The sequence below is a fragment of the Clinocottus analis genome, unplaced genomic scaffold, assembly GCF_023055335.1.
Source record: "Clinocottus analis isolate CAN_PGR_092001 unplaced genomic scaffold, fCliAna1.0.p SCAF_11, whole genome shotgun sequence".
Classification (NCBI taxonomy): domain Eukaryota; kingdom Metazoa; phylum Chordata; class Actinopteri; order Perciformes; family Cottidae; genus Clinocottus; species Clinocottus analis.
In genome coordinates this window covers 5,526,982-5,546,224 of record NW_027175832.1, presented here as the reverse complement: position 1 = coordinate 5,546,224, position 19,243 = coordinate 5,526,982, and the positions used below count along the sequence as shown (strand labels likewise).

Here is a 19,243-nt window from a genome sequence, read left to right as displayed (position 1 = left end):
TAGCCGCCTTCGCTTTGGTAATCTGTGATGCGGCTGAATGGGTGCATGACAAGCAGCTCCTAAAAGATTTACAGTATGATTAAGATACATTAAGATGTAATCCTCCATCCGCCAATCGGTTATTATAAATATATTATATACTGAGATTACATGGAACAGAGTAGATTTGAAATCAAATACTAAGAAGAAACATGACTATATTATTACTAATAAGGAAAAAGAGACTTATTAGTACACATACCGTAATGTAAAACATACCTTTGTATTTGGGTCTGTGAAGCTAACCCCTTGCTTGCTGATGGCGATCAAAACTGTATTCGGGTAGCTAGATTCACAAGTTTGCTGCAAAGTCAAATGCAAATGAAATCATAATGAGGCAAAAGAGCGTCCTCCAACTGTTGTCTGCCAACTTGGCTTTCATTCCATCCTGATGACTCACTTTAACTTCAAAGAAGCTACAGCCGAAGGTTGACCAACTCGCAATGCCTTTCAGGAAGGCGATTTTGGCCTCCTGCACCGTGATACCACTCTGCCTGTTATAAGCAGAGATGATGTGCTGCAAAAAGGAAAAAAAAGCAAAGATAGAAAACTCAGTGGACTTCAATTAACTTAAACACATTCATGTAAAAGCCAGTTTTCTCTCCGTGCTTTTTCGAAAGAGATCCTTTTTTAGAAGAGGAATTGTCATACATTTCTGCCCTGCCCCTTCATGTTCCTTCCTTTACCTTCTTCCATTCTTCAGGGGACATGCTTTTTAACTGGTTAGCAGGAACAAGCTCCCTCAGCATTCTGGGGATCATGACAAACTGCGACCGGTCTGAATCTACTTCGACTCTGAAGAGCAGCCCGCCCAGGTTGGCCATGTCCTCTTTGGTGCAATTGTGGTATCCCCGCAGGTACCTGGGCAGCTCCTACATGTGGCAGTGAAAAAAAGGCCTTGTGTGTCAAGACAATTCTGCGTGTTGCAAAAGAGTAAAAGCCAGCAGAATGAAGAGAATGTTGAGGTTGCACACCTGTGGGAAATGGAACGTGAGGTCTGCAATCAGGTCCTTCCCCGGGCTCACATTGAACCAGAGCTTCCTCTTGAAGATCACCCGGTAGGGCATAGTGGCCGGGATGCCTAATATACAAAACCTCCATTATCCATTTTTGAAAACTACTAACTATAAAAGCATGAAGGTGTCAGTATGAAGCATTACCTTCTTTCCCTTTTTTTCCTTTCTTATTAACAGTCTCTGAATTCTGCCTTAAACTGTCAAAAAAGTATTTCTGCTCCTCCAAGCTTACGACCTAAGAAGTGAAAACAGAATAATATCAGTATTTTGAACGGGTTTGAAGTACAGCCTTGGTGGCTCCTGTTACTAACTGCGAGTGTTAATTCACAAGTGTAGATGAGATCTCAATTGAAGACATTGTCTCAAAGTTTTTCATCATCATCAGTCATATGAGCAATGCAAACCAAAGCACAACATATCTTCTGAGGCCATGTATAAATCAATATAACATATCTTTTTTTCAAAATACAATGTTATGAATGGCAAAAAAAAAAAAGAAGAATGAAACAAACAAACTTCTGCAGAAATATTGCCCAACCCCACCTTGATTGGTGTTTTCAGGTACAGGCCATATCCTTCAGCTGAGCTCAGATGGAGCTCGGAGGCGATACTGTAGCACAGGTCTTTGCTTGTGGTTGTCGATTTCACCTCAAATATCTGCACAGCAGTAAGAACAGTACAAATATAAACTTTGACTGATATCCAAACGAATTGTGATATCATAATTAAATATGGAAATTGGAAGTAATTTTAGAACCTCATGTTGAAAAATAAATGTGGGAGAAAAATTGCCCACGAATGGATAGACCCATAATAATATAATAACAAACATACTGAGCTTAGCGCCGTTACAAAACAGTGTTTAGAGGCAAGTGGTGTGTCTTACATCACTTGTGTCATTTGGGAAGTGGACTTTGTGGAAGATCTGGGTGCTGTTCTGTTGGATGGCGTCCACTTCCACCGGATGGGGAGGAAGCTTCCTGGGCTCCTTACTGAGGGTGCAAAGCAATCCAATACATGTATTGAACACACTATTGTGATTTACGAACATGCGCAGATGATTCCCATTCCTTATGACTAATACAGTATAAGATAACCTTTGAAGACACTGCCAAGTTGCATTATGGTAGTTGTAGGATGAAACATTCTTGGAGATTGACACATACTACAGACTCAAAGTAAGACAATCTTGGCATCTGTTCAATACATTTCAAACACTCTTTCAACCCGTCACACGTGAATCCAATATTAACTTGTTGAAAATAATATAAAAAATACAGTTTATTACAATCTACTGTCAGTTCAGTAGCATCACTATTTCCTTAATATGGACTATCAGTTTCAAATAGTCACGAGTTATACATTCTTGACCTAACTACCAGTAACAAACACCTTGCACAGCTTGCAGTCCTCCCATTACATTTTACATCTATTATTTTTCATTTCTGTATTTAACTTTCGCCTGACCTGCCCACACCGGACAGCCTCTTCAGGCAGGCAGGAGCCAGCTGGTCTCTGGGCCGCGACTCCAGGAAGCGCTGAGTGTGTCTCATCAATTTCTGACTGGGCGAGAACAGGCCCAAACACAGCCACATGAGCTGCCACCCACGCTCCATACTCAACCTGAGAGTGAGGGAGAGCAAGAAAAGCAAAGAGGGTGGGTGGGAAATCATCGAGGATTATACATGTAAGCTCTTGATTGTGTGTGAATGCTTTAATTTACACAAGTACACATGGAGGGAGCACCTGCTGCTGTTGTTGGTCATTTGTCTCATAATCTGGCAGTAAACCTCGTCCTGCAGAGCTTCATGCTGGGTGGCAGGACCAAAGATCTGGTCAGTCAGCTCTAAAGGACTGCGAGCATGTTTGATGGGGTAGTCGCCCATGTACTTCAGGATAGGTGGCAGCCATGGTTAAGGATTCACACAGATGGTACAAAACAAGACTAAGTTCTGCATCGCATAGTTCCTTTTGTGTTCCAGACCCGGTGTGTGAAACATACGGCCCGACGGCGAGAACCGGCCTGCTTAAAGAAAGTCAAAATTGGCCCATTTTGGGACTTTGTTCAGTATAAAAATACTATTTTCAAGAAAGAACAGACCAGCTCTTATTTCTTTATAGTGGTAAGTGAGAAGCCAGTGTGCTTGCTATGTTCAGAGCATCTTTCAGTGCTCAAGGAATGTAATTTCGGCAATATATCGGGCAAAAATACAAGAAATTGTAAGTAACAGAAAGCAGAAACAAGAAATTGTTTGAGGTTTTTGTTTTTAGTACCACATCTGCTGTTTTGTAAATACATTGTTCATCCATTTTATTTTATACTTCAATCTCTTTACACTAAAAGAATTAAACAAAATGGGAGGTGTTGTTATTCATAGGTTAATATGCAATAGCTTTACTGGTCCGGCTCACTTGAGATCAAATTGGGCTGTAAAATATGTTTCACACTCCTGTTGGAGTGACTTATTCCTACAAAAAAAAGGTTGCAGATCACATGCAGTTAATTGGGTGGAATCAACAATATCGTGAGTGAAAACAACATTGGTATCTGACGTTTTCATTTAAAGGCGTTTTCTTGACATTCGCAAAACTCTGAGAAAATCCTTGCAACAGAATACAGTTCAGAATTTGGGGTGATAACAAAGGTCGACATTATCAAATGATTCAGCTTTTACTGATACAGTAATGTGAGTGGACCCGCCAACAAAACTTGTCCTCAGCTGCAAACGGGAAGCATTTGTTTTAAGGATATCAGTGAAGGTGCTGCAGGCCAGGGCGCTGAGATCAGAGTTGTGGACCAGGCTCCTCATTAGGGGCTGTTTGAGAGGCTCTCTGGTGCTCGCCCACAGCTTCTCCCTGATCACCCCTTTGGACGCACCTTGTCGACCGGCATCTTTACCTGCCGGCCTGGGACATGGAGCAAACTGTGTGAGCACATCAGTCCTGCTTTCTTCCTGATATGTTGTTGCTCTTAAAACAACCAGGAATTCATATAGAGTGAAGCAACTGTTGTAATGATTCTGACGTAGTATTTCTAGACATTTTCATAATTTAAATAAAAAAATGACTATACATAACTCATATGATAATAATACCTGAAGTTATCAAATGCAAACTCTTTTAAAGAGGTAGGAGCCACTGTTTCGTTTCTCAGAGGCTCTTTTTGTGCGGTTGAAGCTTTCTTCTGGCCCGGACTGAGCAGATCCTGAGGGGTCAGAGGCAGGTCATTAGTTACACCTTAACAGGGGCTTACAGGGGCATCGTACTCATGGATCCAATGCTGCATCCATAGACCTGAAAGATCACTAAGCAATATTTGCATGTGCATGTAGACTTGAATATATTGAATTCATGTTTTTTGTAAATTTGGCTTTAGGTTTTGATACATTATGTAAATACCCCCAAATATGTATAGGCTATATTTGTATATGCTACCATTTCTATATACTGATTTAAAAATTCATTTCATTATTTCATTCATTATAAGTTGAATGGTGAAAAATATACATTTTACAATAAAAGATGGATAACTCTACCAGCATAGCGTCAGTGGGCTTCACAAGAGTCGGCAGAAACTGCATTGTATCCTTATGGATCGCACCGCTGGCACTGGTCCGCTGGTTGATAACGTTCATCCAGTTCTTATCAGGAGAACCTTCTTCATCTTTCTCTACGAGCAGAAGGTCGCCTCGTTTACAAACCAGGACCATGGGGTCATCTGTAGAAGGAAAGGAAAAACAAGTTTTTTGTGCAACAATGGGATGAAATAGACTGCATGTGTGTTTGAGACTAATATTGTAGACTCTTACCTTGTCTATTGGCATCGTGTTGAGCTAGTGCGTACACTGAGCGCTGTCTCAGCCCATCCAGGTTTTCCTCAATAAGTGCGGCCATGTCCGCAGTGTCATAAGATTTCAGGACAAACTCTCCTTTGATTGTTGCCAAACTCAGTGACTCAGAGTCATGGAACTGGCTGTCACTAGACAGGTTATGTACATCAAAGTATTATTTGTTTGATACTTTTACGCCGTTAAAGGTTTTTGCAAGGGAAGTACATTAAACACAAAACATATTATATCAGCCTAAAAACATAGATTTTCCATACCTAATCATGTGTACATTCTTTACTTCTAGGTAAGGAATATCAAGGAGGCTCTTGTCTCTGCCATCCATGAAGAAGATGCCAGTCCCGTTTAGAGCCACAACAAATCTGCTTTTGGGCAAAGGAGGTCCTGTGGACAGATATAGGAATGCAAGGTTTCAGACGCAGGGTTGTAAGTGTTCTGCCATTTCTTAAATTGTAACTGGTAAGCTTCAGTGGGGATGCACACACATATGAATAACATGCATAGGTGACATTCATCTGTAGTAAAAAATATGTTTGTTTTTTTTTGACCTTTTTCAAATTTAGTTTGCATGTTAAATACTGCAGGTAATATAAGGTGTATGATGACTGACCTGACGTCAATGTAGCTTCATACAATTTGGAGAAGTGCAGGGGCCATGCGTGTTGGGCGTTGTTGACCAGTTCTCCTTTTACGCTGTCTGTTTTCGGCTTCTCGTTGACATAAGGACCCTGGAGGATCAACAGGTAAGAATTAGCCAGCGGTGACTCACCGTTATTACACCATTATGAAACCCCCCAAAAACTAAAAACTTGAAAAATAATTTAGTACATTACACATGGCATGCACAAATTAGTCTTAGGGTCCAGGTATGTCTATGAAATGTATTAAGTGTCTCATTTTGTCCTATTGTTTGCACTATACCGTTAAGTGCGCTGCGCTGATGAGTTGGATCCACTTTGTCATAGATTTGCTCTCAATCAGCGTTGTGGCGATGCATTCCTCCACCACCCTTTGGACGTTGTCTTTGTTGTAGGCAGAACCAAACTTGATGTAATAGTGCTGTGCTGCCAGCTGGACGTATTCATCCTCCTGAGAGATGCAATACATTTTTAATAGACACAGTTGGTTATTCTGGATTGGTAATTTAAATCATGTAACACGCTGCAACAGTCGCTAATTTACATATTTAGCAGATAAGGAGCAACATTAAGATGCTAACCTCAATATTGTTATTTTTTCCTTGTGGGATACTAAAGGGCAGATATGATTAGCCTGTTGAAGAACTGTTACGTCACCATATAGAAAGATGGAGAAAAGAGGACTTAGGGGTACAAATCTTGTGCTTTTTCAATATTAAACATCTTTCACGAACAAAATTCAACCCGTGACCATACAAATGTTGGGTTCTTTCTTTTGGCTTCACATCAGAAATGAAGTTATAATAAGTATGTAAAAGGTAAATGGGCCTCTCACTCCTGAGCCTCACCTTCTCACTGGTGTACTCTCCAATCTTGATCCCCTTGATAACCTGTCGGTAGATTAGATCTGTGCTGATCGGGTCTACTGAGCAGTCATGCCAGGGTGTGAACAGTTCCTTGCGGATGGAAAGTGTCCAGGGGGTGTCCTTCTCCTGCTTGCCCTGCCTCCTCATCTCCTGCTCGCACTGAGATACTGCATCCAATACATGCTTCCCACAGCTGCCCAGAGACCACATCTGGAGATGAAAGACAACGTGAGTGTGGTGCTTGTAATGGGAATGTTATATTCTTAGTATTATTTTATCTTTCTATTGTGAAGTTATATATGCAAATCATCTTCTTTCCTGCAGTCGGGGACTGGGAAGTTTACAAAGCTAATGGCATACCACCCCCCCGTGCCCGGCATCAGGTAATCAATCACTTGTGGGGACGGGTCATAAATCAAGGGCAGGACGAGGACTTCTAGATGTTTTGATTCCCACACTGATCCAATCCCTTTGTTCACAACCTGAAACAATATGTTCTTTTGTAGCCTCCACCTTTCCTCTCTTGGTATAAATGCATATATGAAGAGTCACTCTTCAGTGCATCCTCACAGTAACTCTGTATAACGTTGCTTAAAAAGACTCAACAACATTTTCCATCACATTCTCTACAATCTCTTGAACTGGACTTTAGCACTGATTCAATCATATTCAAACACTGGACTCACAGACTCACAACCAAAAGCATGGACCTTCTGTTTGCAACTTGAGGTGGGGGGAAGGTCTGAATGGATACGTCGAGACAAGAGATGAGGAAGTAAAGCTCACCTTTTCATACAGACTGATATACAGGGAGAACCCATATGTGTCTTGAAGATCAATCTTGTCAGCCACAGCTTGACAGACTTCAGCAGAGGTGGTGGCCGAGTCCACCTGTAGACTGAAAGTGCGGTCGTCTATTACAGTCACAGACACATCTATGGGCTCCTTGGACTTGGCAGCCTGTCAGTAGGGAGAAGAAAGATAAGACTGGATTGAACTTAGGCCCAGGTGGTATTAAGGTATACCAAGGTACTTAGAAATCCTGATGGTATGATTTTCGATGTGATCATAAATACAGATGCTTCATATTCTATGATGCTGAATGAATGTGATTTATAGTAGTGCACAGCACGCGCCACCAGAGGTTAGTCTCCACTTGTGGAACAGGCAGTTGAGCTGAAAAAGCAATGAAAGAAAAAAAATCCTCTATTTGGATAGTATCATGGATTTTTCTTCTTTCAACTACAGAAGCGGTTGACAGCCACATGATTTTATTCATTTGCCAGTCTGCCACCGTCACCTGTAAATGATCTGTCCACTGACGTGTCCGTACTGCCTATATAATTAACATTACTGAGTCTACCATACCCCGTCATACCGTCATATACCGTATACCAATATGAAATGACAACACAGTATGAAAAATAGATCATCCAAATGCTTATAGAAATTCAAGAAGACAATTTAATACTTTAAAGTTTCATAGATGAATGAGGCGAGGAGTGCTGCTCATGAAAAAAAAAATTCAACAATGAATTTGTTTAAATGTTGAGAGATGATGTAGACAAAAAAACATGCGATTCAGCGTTTCTACCTGTTCCTCTATCCAACAGGGCAACTCTTTTCTTCCTCCATTGGCTATTATACGACGCAGCCGCTCTGTGCAGTATTCTCCGTAACCACTTGGACCTTTACGGACAAAACTCTCCAAATACTGTGGAACAGAGAAGAATATTGTATGATCAATAGAATACACCACCACATAAAGATATTAAAGGAAGAAAAGTTTGAGCGGACCCAGGACATTTGACTGTTGCAATAAACATACACAACATTCAGGTGTTTTACTGAATGCTTGCTGCAGACTGACCTTTACAAAGAGGTCTGTGGGCTGGAAGATTCCAAGACAGATGGAAAGAAGGAGCCAACCTTGCATACGGCTTTTCCTGTTCTTATTGTTCACCAGCTGCTTACAGATCTGGCAGTAAATCTCATCCCTGCACAGATGAACAAGACCGTATTAGAGTACAAGAAGAACTGAACAATGAATGCAACAAGAAGCAGGAGAACCTCCAGGACTTCAGAAGGCGGTTCAAATGTTAATGATGGAATAAAAGAAACACATTGGACTAGTATGAATCTTGTGTTATAAGGCTGCTCAATGCCGCTCCACTGTATACGAACATATTGGTTTGTTTCTCCCTATCATGTCAGCAATCCTCCCACCTCTACCTTATGTCTGGTCTCGATAGAGCGAACCCGATGATAATGTGTATTTTCTCCAAAGAGGAAAGGGGTCGATCCAGTGTTGGGCCCTCTCCGATCAAAATGTCTTCGTCCTCCGTGAAGTTCTCTGGCTGGAAAAAAATGGGAAGAAAAAGAACAAATTAGCATATAACGCTCATAATGAATCAACGCAGATATAATGAGAGAGTGATGAATATCATAGCAACATTAGTCCTGACCTCCTCTGGAATGACAGAAGCTTTTCTGTTTCCACCTCCAAGCTTTTTCTTGTTCTTCCGCAGTATTTTCTATTCAGAAAAAAATGTGATGATTAGAGAGTGATGACTGTTGTTTGACATCCAAGGGGATCTTCTGTATTATACAACAGCAGAAAAAAAGCCGTTTGTAATGTGTTACCTGGTCCAGTCCCACCAGGCTGCTCAGCCTCCGGCCTTGTCTTTGAGGTAAATGACGGGAGATGGTGCTGGATGCTTGAGACATTGCGTCCACATGTTTTGGTTCTGGTATGTCCCCCATGAAACGCAGTATAATCCACCACACAGTCAGACATGCCTGAAGGAAAAATGAAGAAAAGATGAGGCGAAACAAGGGGGGCGGGCTTTGGCGAAAGATGGAAATCTTTGCTCACCAGTGCATCGCCCTCGTCATCGTGGGACAGAAGCGGCTGCTTGAGTCTCTGGTTCAGGTGTGTGTGGCCGGTGTTGCTCTGGAAGTTCAGGATGCTGAACTTGAAGAAGGAAAACTCATCACTGCCGTCGTCATACTCGTCGTCGTCCTCATCCAGCGACGGGGTAGGGGTTGATGAGAGTGAGGCTGCGGCGATGATTTCCAACTGTGTTGTCTCAACTGTGGTTTCCTCCACCGGCTTTGGTGTGTTGTCCTTCTATTTACCAGCCATATTATAATTAACTTGAAGGATTCAGTCGGTAAATTCAAGACATGATAAAAGGCTAACATGTATTAATGTCACATTACTGGATTACACAACGGAAATTATGCCTCACCTCAAATTCATCTGATGGTGGTGATACTTCCAGTTTGACCACTTCCACAGGAGGCGTGGGCTGGAGATCATACGTGTCGTCATCTGAATCCTGTTGAACACTTGGCTCGGGCTCCTCATCGGGCTCCTTATCGGCTGGTGATGACTGAGCGATGATGTTCAGTCGCTGCTGAAGCTCCAAAGCAATCTTCTCTTGGTTCTTTTTGGCCAGGAGCAAAAGGGAGGCCTGGTAGGTGGGTTGGGTGGAGATACGATACAGCAAGAGGAGGTGAGAAGGTTGCTTTATACAACACGCCTATTTCTTAACATTGATTATGTTATTTTCTAGTTTCAAGACTTTCAGCTCTTACATCATCCCTCATCTGTTTAGCTATTCTTCTGGCCAGGACTCCTCTTCTGTGAGCTTGGAGCAGTATGGCTGCCTCTCTCTTCCGCTTCCAGTCCTTTCTCACCCGGTAGCCTCGAACCTACAGTTCATCAGAAAGATTAGATACAATTGTTTTATGTTTGATTTGCAAATATAACATTAAAATGGATTTCCACTTCCAAATCCAATATGAAAAGTACATGCCTGGCTTTGTATGGTGAGTGCTGCTTCTCGTTGTCTTTTGTACTGGAGCTGTAGCTTACGACTACGGATCTTTGATGCCAGCCGATAGATGCCATTCAGGAGCTGGTTGGAGCAACAATGGAAACAAAGAACAAAGGTCACTCGACTTCAGATAAGTTATAGCAAACATCAAAGAGAGAGCATGGCGTCAGCTACGCGCTCTGCGTTCCATAACAGGTTGTTTTAGCATCAGACCTTTCTTCTTATTAGCTTCTGTTTGTGAGCTCTCCAGTGCTTCTGCAACACCACAACTGCCGCCCGCTTCTTCAAGAAAGACTTTCTGTAAAATAAGCAAAAGTAAATTAAAAAAAATGTCCTTCACTCTACGACACACACACACCTTTTTATGTGACACCATATTTCATCTGAAAGCATGTATCTCAATAAAATAACACAATCTGTAGCAACAGTGCAGTAGTACTTTTGAGATAAAAAGAAAAAGACCCATGACCTCGTTCAGTCCTGAGTTCATTATGTCTATGTGATTTCCACATTTTACTCTTTTTAGAAGCTGCACCTGTCTTTGTATCCCAGCATGACTCTCTGGATCACAAGAGCCATCCGGCTGAGCTTTTGTTCCCTCAGCCGTTCCAGGATGGCGTCATGTGCATCCTGAAATAAAAAGGGAAAAAAAGGACTAATTTTGACTTTCTGATTCATTCAGAAAAAACATTGTTGCAATCAAATGCCATAATGTTCCAAGATTACGTTATCCAAATCTTATAAAAACATAACAGAGCACATATATATATATATATATATACAGATATTGGACTATATTGATATATAGATATTGATACAGTAAAGCTGTGGTACAGCATGGTTTGAATTATACGTTTTCCTTACCCTGAGGAAGATCTTGGTCCTGCCTATTTTCCACTCGTCAGCATCTTCAAACACGGTCTGGCAGATGGCTTGACAACAGGCAGCAGCTGTCTCCTGGGGAGACAATAAAGATGCTGAAGAGACACTAATGACATCCCAAATTCCTCCAGGGGAAAGGCGATAAAGAAGTAAACCATCATGTGGCCATCACAATCGCATGAACATTATTATCTTGAGTGACAGTGAGCAAAAACATTTTAGATTACACAAAGAATTTTATGTAATCTTTGTAAGGTATGATCATCACGACTAACGGTTCTGGGGTCACAGACGGTCGTCTTCAGGAACACCCTGTAGCGCTTCAGGAATTCCACAAAGGTGTGGCGAATTGGGTATCCCAGCTTCCGGATGCGGATGGTGTCCATCATGCCCGAGTACCTCAGCTGGCGCATACATAGCCCTCTGTCAAACGCCTAGAGGAGAGCACATTAAAGGCGTTTTGTATGTTCTGTCTCCACGGGACAGAGTGGCATTATTGTTTTCTTCATAGACAGAACCAGCATAATCAAGTCCAATGTTAATATGATCACATCATATATTTGAAAAACATTATAGATATATATTTGTTGTGATATTTCAAAGGATATGCAGTATTTAAACTTGCTAATGGCACAATAAGAAAACTCGGGGGATTGCAAAGCAGTAAAGTAAAGATAATGAATCCTCTGGGGACCGAATGACTGAATCCATCCATAATTTAGCAGGTCATATTTCTCCGGAAATTTGGTCAAATTACTTTATGGCACAAAACAGGAAGAGTTTGTTGTTTATCCAGTAAAGGACAGATGGTAGGGGGGCTGAACGGCAGATCGGAAAACTAATTTGATCTTCTTCAGCTAAGGCAAAGGAGAAAAAAAAACAAATGTAGACAGACTCAAAGTAACATCTTCATAATTTTAGGAAACAAAAAGATTTCGGGGGAAATGTCTTTGATTTTTGTAACCACTTGCACAAACACTAATGCAACTTTTCTCCACCCTTTGTCTCATTTGTTTATGGAAGATAATTCACCTCAAACTGCTTTTCATTGTTGGGTTTGAAGCAGCGGATGAAGAAAGGCTGACAGGCGGACAAAGCCTTCATGAGGGAGTCCAGAGACTGACGGAACTGACCGCTCAGCGTCACCACCTGTTTACGGTTGTCAACGTGAGCCTGCGCGGACGAAAGAGAGGAGACTCAGATGTGGAAAATATGTGGTCATTGGCAATAACGTCACCGTCAATGCTTGTCCACTGTATCCCAATACAAGAAAAATCCATCAAAACAATATTTGTAGCAATGTGAAAGTAAAGGGCATGCTGATGAGGTTAAACTTTCATACCCGCAGAGAGCTCTTTGGTGTCATGATGATCTTTTTGTTGTTAGTAATCTTCACACCATTGGTTGAAAGCTCGCTCTCAAATATCTGGCGAAGCAGCTTATTGGTGGACGTTTCCACCATCTTGATTATGTCAAAACTGACGGCATCTCTGTTCTTTTCCAAGAACCCTAAACAGAAAAAAATAGCATCGCTAAAGAACCTCACATTACGCATTTAGTCTTTCGTTTGACTTGTTTTTCATTTTGCCTCTGTACCTTTGGATTCGTAGTGCACCTTGCCTGCAAAGTGGCAAATGCCAAAGTCAGTGTCGTGTTCGCTTTTGGAGGCGATGTAGGCCTTGTTTCCTCTGTGTTGCTGGTTCATCTTGTTCAGCAAAGTGAAGTCGGAGCCCTGTGAGACACCAAACAATATTTTAAATTAAAAACAAGTGGAAATATTTTACTGAAATAGAAGGTTTTACGGTAAATGCTTAGATACTGTTTGACTAAAAAGCAATGCAGCATATGGCATCACCACCTTCGGAAAATGGCTTTCTTCATCGATAAGAGCCAACAGGTTGCAGGGTTTCACAGCCAGAACGTCCAGGATGTTTTGATTGTCACTAAATTTGATGTTACTCCAAACAACGTCCTCTTTCCGGTACTCCTTCTGCTCCAGCTTGAAGATGTGGCTCACGAAGAACTGCTGCAGCTTTTCATTGGCAAAATTAATGCACAGCTGCTCAAAGCTGTGAAGCGACAGAATTACATCAAGTTTTAGGGAACCGTAGAGTTGTGCTACGCTCGGCTTTGAAGGGAGTGTGAAGAAATGTCCTGACCTGTTTGTCTTGAAGTTCTCAAAGCCAAAGATATCGAGCAGGCCAACGGACAAGAAGGAGGATTTGGGGTTGCTGGTCATCTTCTTAGAGATGACACCGTTGATTTTCCCAACGATCCATATGAACAACTTATTGTAGATTGCCTGAAAGATCGGCCACAAATAATGGAGGAATATTAAGAGATGAAATATATTTGTGACTGGATGGTTGTTTGTTTAAATCCCTGGATCCCTCCTGTCCCAACAAGTCCTTTATCTGAACGCTCTGCTTGCAGCCCCCTCCCCTTTTTTAAAATGAAAGAATGTTGCTATAAAAGTCCTACTTCATTATTCTCTCTACAATCAAAGGTAAAAAAGTCTCATTCAGCTGAATTGTCATCCGACAGCCAACATTTAGAGGGTAATATTTGTCGTAATTTGTTGTATCCAGAATTAGAATCAAATAAGGAAATATGCAACAATCTGATTTACTGTCACCGGCTTCATTACCTTGACAAAGGCATCTCTACAGTCAGAGGCCTGTTCGGCGCTGAGAGGTTTGGTCACCCTCTCTCTGTTGGTCATGAAGGAGCGATGGGTCAAACTCATCTCCAGGGAAGACTTGTGGACCTGAAAAGAACAAACAAGAACTTCTTATTTAATGCTGAAAAATGAAGATCTTTTGTTGGCGCAGCTGGTTCATGTTTACACAACATGAGAGTCTGTATGTTTTTCTTGAAATGTGAAAAACATACAGACGCTCATGTTGTGTTAACACTCACTAAAGAGGAGCAAAGAAAAGAAAATGCCCACCTCCAGGATTGTTGCTGCCATGCTGAAGTGTTCCGACTTGCTGACGTCACTGGTTTCCAAGTTATTTTGTGTGTTTGCTGGTGGGAACAGGAAACCAAAGGTAACAACAAGACCTAAAGTATTTGACAGTGGAGAGGACGACTGGACATGAAGAGAGCTGATTGACATGGAATCAAAACCAGGAAGTTGTGATGCCACCAAGTACAGTTTAGAGGTATTGTACTTGAGTACTTCCAAATGATGCTACTTTATCCGTCTACTCCATCACATATCAGGGGGGGGGTGCTGTCGTTTTTACTACCCTACATTTATTTACCAGATGTAATTACTTTGCAGATGAAGTTATTGTATACAAAACCTCTGATGATCGTATTAAATAGAATGTATTGCTTAAGGTTAATCTATCCAACAGAATACAGATTTAAGTTTAGAATTTTAATTCACCTCAAACAGCTGCTTTAAAAAATGCCGTTTATACATTTATGTATCACAGATGACAATATAAGATATGTTTATTCATATTACTTATACTCTGTTGAATCAACATTATTAAAATTAGTATTTTAAAACAAAAACAAAAATCTAAAACGCATTCACTCACCCTCGAAGCAGATGTTTCCCAGATGTAGTATGGCGGCCAGCAGCTTGACAATTTTGCGACACTGGCTCTCTGAGAAGGTCAGGATTTTCATCGCGGAACAAATTCTTTTGTAGTCTTTTGCGTCGTTCCTGCCTTCACACACGATGCTGCCGCCCTGCAGCACATGAGAGGAAAGGTTTAGAGGATTTACTATCTGTAGATAGAAGGTGACGAAATGAGTTGCAGGTAGATATCGGAATACCTTAGAAAGGAATTTGTATTCCTCCGCATCTCCAAGGCTCAACGCTTTTTTCTCTTCTGCAGTGATTCCTGCCAGCATGCAGTAAAACATGTGGTAGTTTCTCTCCTCCAGGGCCTGATGTTGTGGAGCAAAATGCACTATTATTGCTGCAAAAAGATGAACTAAAAGGTGTAAAACATGTCCCTTTTTGGTGATATGGGTGTAAATCAGCGGTTCTCAAACTGTGGAGCGCGACCCTCTAATGGGGTGTGGAGGTATTACAGGTGGAGTGCGGGGGGAGATGCAGATTCTTTTTTAAAAAAATACTTTTTTATTATTTATTTATTTATTGTATTTTTTTAAGAATCCTTTATTAATCACACAGTGGGGGAATTATTCTCTACATTTCACCATCCTTTGTAATTAAGGAGCTTTGTGCTGCTGTGAAGCACGAGGGCTTCAGTGTCTTGCTCAAGGACACTTCAACATGAAACTATGCGGGGAAAACAGGAATCCAACCGGTTTCCTTGGTAACTTTTTTTGCCAAATATGAGTTATTTATTTAAATTTTCTTTAATCTATTAATTAAAAAAGCACGGATGGAGGAGTCTCAAAAAGTTGGACCATTTTGTGTCCATGTTGTTGGGGCGGTGGGGCCCGAACATTTTTCTTCCTCCGAAGTGGGGCGAGACAGAAAAAGTTTGAGAACCACTGGTGTTAAAGAACACGTAACATTTCATATGGTTTTGTGTTTTTTTTTCACTCCGTACAGTGAACTAGAAAGTTGAAAGGCAACATGGAATGATTGACTTACTTTCCAGGACACAGAGATTGTTGGCCATAATAACAGCATGTTTATCTTACCAGCCCTGCCTTTAAAGATCAACAGCTTAAATCTGCTCAGATAAGAGGAGCTATAGGTGTTTGGACAGAGCTAACTCACCTGATGGCACACGCGAGACTTCTCCAGAAGATACTGTTCCACACGAGCACCCTCAATCACTCCGTCCTTATTGAAGAAGATCTCCAAATACTTCCCGAAGCGACTGGAGTTGTCATTACGGATGGTTTTTGCATTTCCGAACGCTGCATGGGACACAACAGGGACGTTTGAGCACCGATTGTTTTTTCCCCCATATCTTGTGTATGCACGCGTGACAACAGGCAGTTGTTGCCTGTCTGTTGAGTGCAACTGCATGTCTCTGGGTCATTGCAATACAGTTGTGTTGATGTCGTACCTTCCAGTATTGGGTTGGACTCCAGAATCTGCTGTTCAATCTTCTGCTCAGAGAGCTCACCACTGACTGCTGCCAAGTACTGCAGGATCAGCTTTGTGCTCTCGGTCTTCCCTGCTCCAGATTCTCCACTGAGGGAAAAAACAACAAATTAATTGGTGATTAAAAGTAAAAACCTGAATACTTAATCTATTCAAGTCTGCCTAGCAGCAACAGATTACAGCAGAGGGATTTATTCTGACCTGATGATGCAGCACTGGTTCCTGAGGTGACGTGTCATGTTACAGTAGCAAGATTCAGCAATGGCAAAGATGTGCGGCGGGAGTTCCCCAAGCTTTCGACCATGGTACAAGCGCACCTGAAGGACAACAGATACACACATGATTCACTATTGTAACCTATGATAAAGAGATTCAAAGTTAGATGATAAAGAGGAAATGCGCTGTTTTCTATAGTTACTTCCAGCCTCACCTGGTCAACTGAATATAAAGGGAAATCCTGGTATGGATTCACTGCCACCAGCACAGAGCCTGTGTAGGTCTACAATCAGAAGAAAATGGCTGCGTTAGACAGATGTTTAATAGGTAGGACATTTTAATTTACCCAGATTATGGGTTACCAGGATTTAGTTTAAAATTTTCATTGAATAATGTCAAATTTGGTTTTGTTTAAAAAAATAAAAAACCTAATTGTATGAAGAGCCCTTCAAAGAATGATGCAACAAAATAGCATGAAATAATATAGCTTGTTTTCGTTGAAAGCAATCACCTTATTAAACGAAGATACTTCAATCCAGTGTGTATTTCTACACTTTCCAGTGATCACGCTCAAGTCAAGACTCTTGTCAAGAAATGTTTCAGGTGAAACTGCACTTACAAATGGAAAATGCATTCCCCCCCTAGTGGCAGGTATCTCACTTTCAAAGGCATACTACAGTTTGCGTGTTTTGCGTGTGTGCCTTACATAGATCTCGCCTCGTTTGTGTCGGAGATAGAGGTTCCTGAGGACGCCGGCCTCTGTCATGTCTCCAAGTTTGATCATGTCATCCACACCCTCCACTGATGTAGGGTGCATGATCTTGAGAGAGGCCTCCTGCTCCTGGGAAAGACTCTGCTCCTGGGAGGTCAAAGTGAAAAACTAGAATTACCACTTTGTGGTAGTATGCCTCCGCCAAACAGACAAGTTGCAGTTTACGTTCATGTCTGCCCAAAATGTCCTCACTTTATCAATTCATCCTATTACCCATTGAAGTGAAAATGGTGCTTGCGCCCCACACTCTGCTGCTACTTCCTCAAGCTGTCAGAGCTAATGTTACTACGAAGCTCACACAGTCTCTAACTGCACTGACTCTATAAATATCTAACACAAAAATGTATTATTATTTCAGTGATTAGCAGATAGAAGTATTTACTAAATGCATTTGAAGGATATACCCAGAATGCCAAACTGATTCATCATCAAAAACTGGTTAAACAGATAAAGCTAAAAGCTACAGATCAGTGTGAAAGTGATTGAAATTAAGGAGCAGCAGTGGGCGCTATGTTTATTCACTGTGACAATCATTAAAAAGCAAAAAGCAGCATGTCTACACATTCGGTTTTACCTTCGGTAGCTTGTTTAGCATACATATGCTAATGCTAGTCAATGGTGAGCTAACGTTCTCTGCTAACGTCAGCTCCACAGTTTAAAAAAACGTATACATCTCCTTCCAACCTCTCTGGTCAACGAGTATTTTATTAGAGAATGTTTCGCCATGAGATTAAATCCACTTGCCTGAAAATTCTGAAAATTTGGAACAATTGATGAGAATCTATAGAGCGAGTTTGTTGAAAAATCCTACTCAGAGCTGGCCGATGCAATGCTATGATTAGTCTGGATTTGATTGTGGGTCTTAGCAAAGGGTCAATTGTCATAATTAGCATATAAATGATTAAGCTTTGGCCAAAAATATGTTACAGTAACCTTGACCTTTCACATTTAATCCCCCCCAAAATGTAATTAGTTCCTTCTCAAATCGTCAAGTTGTATTAAGTCCTTCAAGGGGTTCTTGAGATATCACTTTAGTGAGAATAAGTCAGACAAATAGACAATCTGAGGAGGCATAATAAAAAGGTGGATCCCGGCTGAAACAGTTTTTTATGATGCTTCAACATATTAATTTTGCTGTTTAACTAGCCAGTAAAAAAGTGTTTACCTTTCCCCCATCATCCACCAGTAACCTCTGGCCAGATGGTGTTATTTTGACCCTCGCTCCAATGGGGACCCCAATGTCAGAGTCCACCCAGACCCACTCCCCCTGAAAATACAGAGCACAATACATGTGTTAATAATTCCACTTTGGTGTTTTAATGTTGCTCAGAATACAACATTTATGATGTATAACTTTCAGTTAACACCATTTCCTTGAACTGAGTTCAGGGAAGTCTTTTCTGGTAGGCAGTAATCTTATCTATAAAAGCTATGCTCGTAACTAGTTTTTCAGCTTACCTTTCTCAGCATCACTAATTTTCAGCGTTCCCACCCCCTATATGAAGAAATTCAGAAAATGAGTTGCAAAGTTTTAAAAAAATAGCTCATTAGCATTACAGAAAACTTGTGTTGAACAGTGTTTAGCCGTTAGCTGCTCAATGTCACTGTCGTGGTTACAGCACTTGTACAATGGGAACAAAGCATGTAATGTAACACATAACAATTAGGAGATCTACCTATCAGTCCTTTGTTCGGTGATCTTCATTAATTTCCAGTCTTCGAGGCTGCTGGAGAGCGTCTGTCTGTCACGGTGAGCTCTTGAATCCTTCCTTCTCAATATGAAGGAAAAGCCTTTGACTGACAGATTGAGTTTTATGGCACTTTGACTTTGAACCTGCTGTAGCAGAAAGCAAGAGGAAGAGAAATTGATCTTACACAGGTTATATCATATCAGCCTTATCCTCACATGGACACGCTGATCACATTCCTTTTTTGAATTTAATGGGGAAATCTGCAACGCAGTTTATTGCCCAAAAAATCAATCGCTGTCATGTAAAAATAAAAATTAGATGCTGTTTCAGAACAACGTGCACAATCATACATTGTTATTAAACAAGTATTTATTTTTATGGCCATG

At 41.2% G+C, this 19,243-nt stretch overlaps 1 protein-coding gene across 1 annotated transcript in view; it reads right to left on the bottom strand.

Moving 5' to 3' along the window:
- LOC137804133 (unconventional myosin-VIIb-like) overlaps positions 1-18,636 on the bottom strand; it is a 19,242-nt gene extending 606 nt beyond the window's left edge. The window contains exons 1-48 of the mRNA XM_068603176.1: positions 18,625-18,636; positions 18,332-18,433; positions 17,101-17,253; positions 16,609-16,677; positions 16,380-16,495; positions 16,141-16,268; positions 15,846-15,988; positions 14,924-15,037; positions 14,683-14,836; positions 14,082-14,158; positions 13,779-13,898; positions 13,291-13,433; positions 12,990-13,200; positions 12,728-12,863; positions 12,474-12,640; positions 12,164-12,304; positions 11,407-11,565; positions 11,114-11,206; positions 10,785-10,879; positions 10,463-10,547; positions 10,229-10,330; positions 10,008-10,124; positions 9,659-9,937; positions 9,283-9,537; positions 9,051-9,206; positions 8,873-8,941; positions 8,640-8,764; positions 8,278-8,404; positions 8,002-8,121; positions 7,194-7,367; positions 6,390-6,617; positions 5,825-5,992; positions 5,514-5,631; positions 5,161-5,299; positions 4,865-5,034; positions 4,592-4,773; positions 4,151-4,260; positions 3,808-3,962; positions 2,802-2,955; positions 2,523-2,678; positions 1,942-2,047; positions 1,599-1,712; positions 1,200-1,290; positions 1,014-1,120; positions 726-911; positions 440-556; positions 259-342; positions 1-59 (exon numbers count right to left, since the gene is read on the bottom strand). The exon at positions 1-59 is cut by the window's left edge and continues 55 nt beyond it. Of these exons, the coding sequence (XP_068459277.1) occupies positions 1-59; positions 259-342; positions 440-556; positions 726-911; positions 1,014-1,120; positions 1,200-1,290; positions 1,599-1,712; positions 1,942-2,047; positions 2,523-2,678; positions 2,802-2,955; positions 3,808-3,962; positions 4,151-4,260; positions 4,592-4,773; positions 4,865-5,034; positions 5,161-5,299; positions 5,514-5,631; positions 5,825-5,992; positions 6,390-6,617; positions 7,194-7,367; positions 8,002-8,121; positions 8,278-8,404; positions 8,640-8,764; positions 8,873-8,941; positions 9,051-9,206; positions 9,283-9,537; positions 9,659-9,937; positions 10,008-10,124; positions 10,229-10,330; positions 10,463-10,547; positions 10,785-10,879; positions 11,114-11,206; positions 11,407-11,565; positions 12,164-12,304; positions 12,474-12,640; positions 12,728-12,863; positions 12,990-13,200; positions 13,291-13,433; positions 13,779-13,898; positions 14,082-14,158; positions 14,683-14,836; positions 14,924-15,037; positions 15,846-15,988; positions 16,141-16,268; positions 16,380-16,495; positions 16,609-16,677; positions 17,101-17,253; positions 18,332-18,433; positions 18,625-18,636 (6,386 nt within the window). The remainder of the gene's footprint in view (positions 60-258; positions 343-439; positions 557-725; positions 912-1,013; positions 1,121-1,199; positions 1,291-1,598; positions 1,713-1,941; positions 2,048-2,522; positions 2,679-2,801; positions 2,956-3,807; positions 3,963-4,150; positions 4,261-4,591; positions 4,774-4,864; positions 5,035-5,160; positions 5,300-5,513; positions 5,632-5,824; positions 5,993-6,389; positions 6,618-7,193; positions 7,368-8,001; positions 8,122-8,277; positions 8,405-8,639; positions 8,765-8,872; positions 8,942-9,050; positions 9,207-9,282; positions 9,538-9,658; positions 9,938-10,007; positions 10,125-10,228; positions 10,331-10,462; positions 10,548-10,784; positions 10,880-11,113; positions 11,207-11,406; positions 11,566-12,163; positions 12,305-12,473; positions 12,641-12,727; positions 12,864-12,989; positions 13,201-13,290; positions 13,434-13,778; positions 13,899-14,081; positions 14,159-14,682; positions 14,837-14,923; positions 15,038-15,845; positions 15,989-16,140; positions 16,269-16,379; positions 16,496-16,608; positions 16,678-17,100; positions 17,254-18,331; positions 18,434-18,624) is intronic.
- Between the last annotated feature and the right edge of the window lie 607 nt (positions 18,637-19,243).